This window comes from Dromiciops gliroides, chromosome X (assembly GCF_019393635.1).
Source record: "Dromiciops gliroides isolate mDroGli1 chromosome X, mDroGli1.pri, whole genome shotgun sequence".
Classification (NCBI taxonomy): domain Eukaryota; kingdom Metazoa; phylum Chordata; class Mammalia; order Microbiotheria; family Microbiotheriidae; genus Dromiciops; species Dromiciops gliroides.
Genome location: NC_057867.1, coordinates 10,482,487 through 10,484,891, shown reverse-complemented (window position 1 = coordinate 10,484,891; position 2,405 = coordinate 10,482,487). Strand labels below are relative to the sequence as shown.

The window sequence follows — 2,405 nt, the reverse complement described above, 5'->3', positions numbered from 1 at the left end:
TATTTTTTATCTTGTGCTTCATTTCTTTAGGTATTCATGTAGTTCTTGTAAAAAATCCATGTGGTTTCTTTTTTTTTCCTTTCAGGGCAATGGGGGTTAAGTGACTTGCCCAGGGTCACACAGCTAGTAAGTGTCTGAGGCTGGGTTTGAACTCAGGTCCTCCTGAATCCAAGGCTGGTGCCTTATCCACTGAACCACCTAGCTGCCCCGGTGGTTTCTTTCTTTTTTTTTTTTTTTTTTGGTTTTTAACTTTTTCTTTAAAAAGTACTGGAGCAAACTAAAAGGGGAGGGGGGGCCAGTCAGCCTTGGGGGGGCCCCATCACGTGGACAGCACCCCACTCTTCTCCCCCTTGACCTTGAGGAACTCAGCCATGCTGGAAAAGTACTTCTGGTTTGCCTCGGCCACCTTCTTCTCGGCTGCCTGCGGGTTCACGATCTCCAGGCCCTGCAGGGGTGTGAAGGCCACGCTGGACGCTGTCCCTGAGGACCGGTCTCGAATGGTGGACTTGCCACCATAGACCACACTCTGTTTCTGTAGGGTCCGCTGCAGAGTCTTGGAGATCCGGGCCTTGGTGGCCTCATTGACTTGGGTCTGGCGCACACACCCGCTGCCTGACTTGCCCAGATGGCCCAGGCTGAAGCCCAAGTCCTCCTGGTAAGCATCTTCCTCAATCTCTCCGAAGCTCATGCGGTTGGCCTGTTTGCGGATTTCCGTCAGCCCCAGACGCTCCTTCATCTTCCGGTACCTGCGGCCCCCTCGTTTCTTCCTCTGCCCATCCAGGGGAGCGGGCAGCGGTTTCACCTGCTTCACTGGTGGGGGCTCCTGCCACTTGTCAAATTTCCGCTCGATCTCATCCTTGAGGTCATAGCCCACCTTCCCTTTAGGACTCTCATGGAAACTGTCCACACGTGCAGCCAGGGTGCACTTGGCAGCCACCAGGCGAGCTGCCTTCTGACGTAGATCCGGGGGCAGCGACTGCACAATGTCGCTGTGGTAGATGTAACCCGTGTGCGGGAGCACAGAGGTGGATGAGAAGCCCGACAGGGTCTTGCGCTGGGCCCCAAGCAGCATGATGTTGCAGGCCGGCATCTTGGAGAGGTTGGTCAGGCCGCCAGCCACCCCCATGATCTTGGCAGCAGCCGAGGCACCGATGATGAGGGAGAGGTTGGGAGCGATGAAAGACATGCGGGACTCCACGTACTCATAGATGCGGTGCTTTGAGGCGTTCAGCTCCAGGGCCATGTCGCAGGCCTCTTCCAGACGCTCCAGCTCCTCCTCGGACAGCTGCTGCCCTTGAGTGGTTGAGGCTGTCACGCTAACCACCATGATGGTAGCATTGGTCAAGATCTGTTGCAAGGTCTCATTGTTCTTACACTTGTCCAGGCTGTTTCCAAGTTCCTTGACCGTCCGGATATAATCCAAAGCATTTGGGACAAGAGACTCAAGTTCTGGGAAGCGCTTTGAATATTTGTCCCGGATAAACTTGTGAATGATATTCAGCTCATTCTCGATCTCTACTGTCAGGTTGTTGGCATCCACGATGACCCGGTACTCAGGGGCTGCCTCCACTGGCCCTGTCACTTCAGAAGCCTTGGCCTGTTTGCTGACGTATTCCTCAATCTTCACCATGATCTCGGCAAACATCTTGCTGTCCCATAGCTTGGCAATGCTCTTTACCGAGTCCCCAGAGACATCCAGCTGCATCTCCTCCTGGACATCTTCAATGGGGGGCTCCTCCTCCTCTTCCCCGAAGCTCCCCCCCTCTTTCTCCTCCGCTGCCTCCTCTAGATCAGCCAGGAGCTCATCTGCGAGCGACATTCTGCTGCCTCCTCACAAGCCGGTGCAGGATCTCTAGAGAAAACGTCGAGGGAAAGTCCGTGGTTTCTTTTTAATATGTGCTGGCAGTTATTTCAGTATTATCCTCTTCTTCTTTTGGGGCATCTTTTCCCCATGACTTTCTTTCTGCTACTTGTAGGGAACAATTAGAGTGAAATATAGGAGAGCAGTCCTCCTAGGGTAACCATGAAGGCTTGTCATATGTACCACATTTGTGAGTTTTGGTTACACAAAACCTTTTAGTTTTCTATTTTTGCCTTTTCTCACTGCATTAACATCCCTGATACTCCTTCCTTCTATCAGAAAATTACATAAAAGATTCATCTGAGTAATATGAATACCACTACTACCACTTGTCCCTCCCCTCCTCTATAACCCCACTCCTCATCCAGTGGTACAACTATAAGGTTCATAAATTCATTCTTAAGCAAGATAGGATTTAGCAGTTCTCCTGATGTCTCCATTTTTAGTTCCTCTATCTCTGGGCATTTTCCCTGGCTGTCCCCCATGCCTGGAGTACTCTCCCACCTCATCCCTGCCTCTTGACTTCTCTGGCTTCATTCAGGTT

At 51.8% G+C, this 2,405-nt stretch overlaps 1 protein-coding gene across 1 annotated transcript; it reads right to left on the bottom strand.

Annotated features, from left to right (window-relative positions):
* Positions 1–313: 313 nt before the first annotated feature.
* LOC122733653 (U4/U6 small nuclear ribonucleoprotein Prp31-like) lies at positions 314–1,827 on the bottom strand. The gene has a single exon (XM_043974228.1). It carries the CDS (start codon positions 1,817–1,819, stop codon positions 320–322), a length of 1,500 nt encoding a protein of 499 aa, XP_043830163.1. The 5' UTR covers positions 1,820–1,827; the 3' UTR covers positions 314–319.
* Between the last annotated feature and the right edge of the window lie 578 nt (positions 1,828–2,405).

Bases quoted from the DNA above. Each gene is read 5' to 3' on its own strand.
- LOC122733653 (XM_043974228.1), bottom strand. From the start codon at position 1,819: ATGTCGCTCGCAGATGAGCTCCTGGCTGATCTAGAGGAGGCAGCGGAG.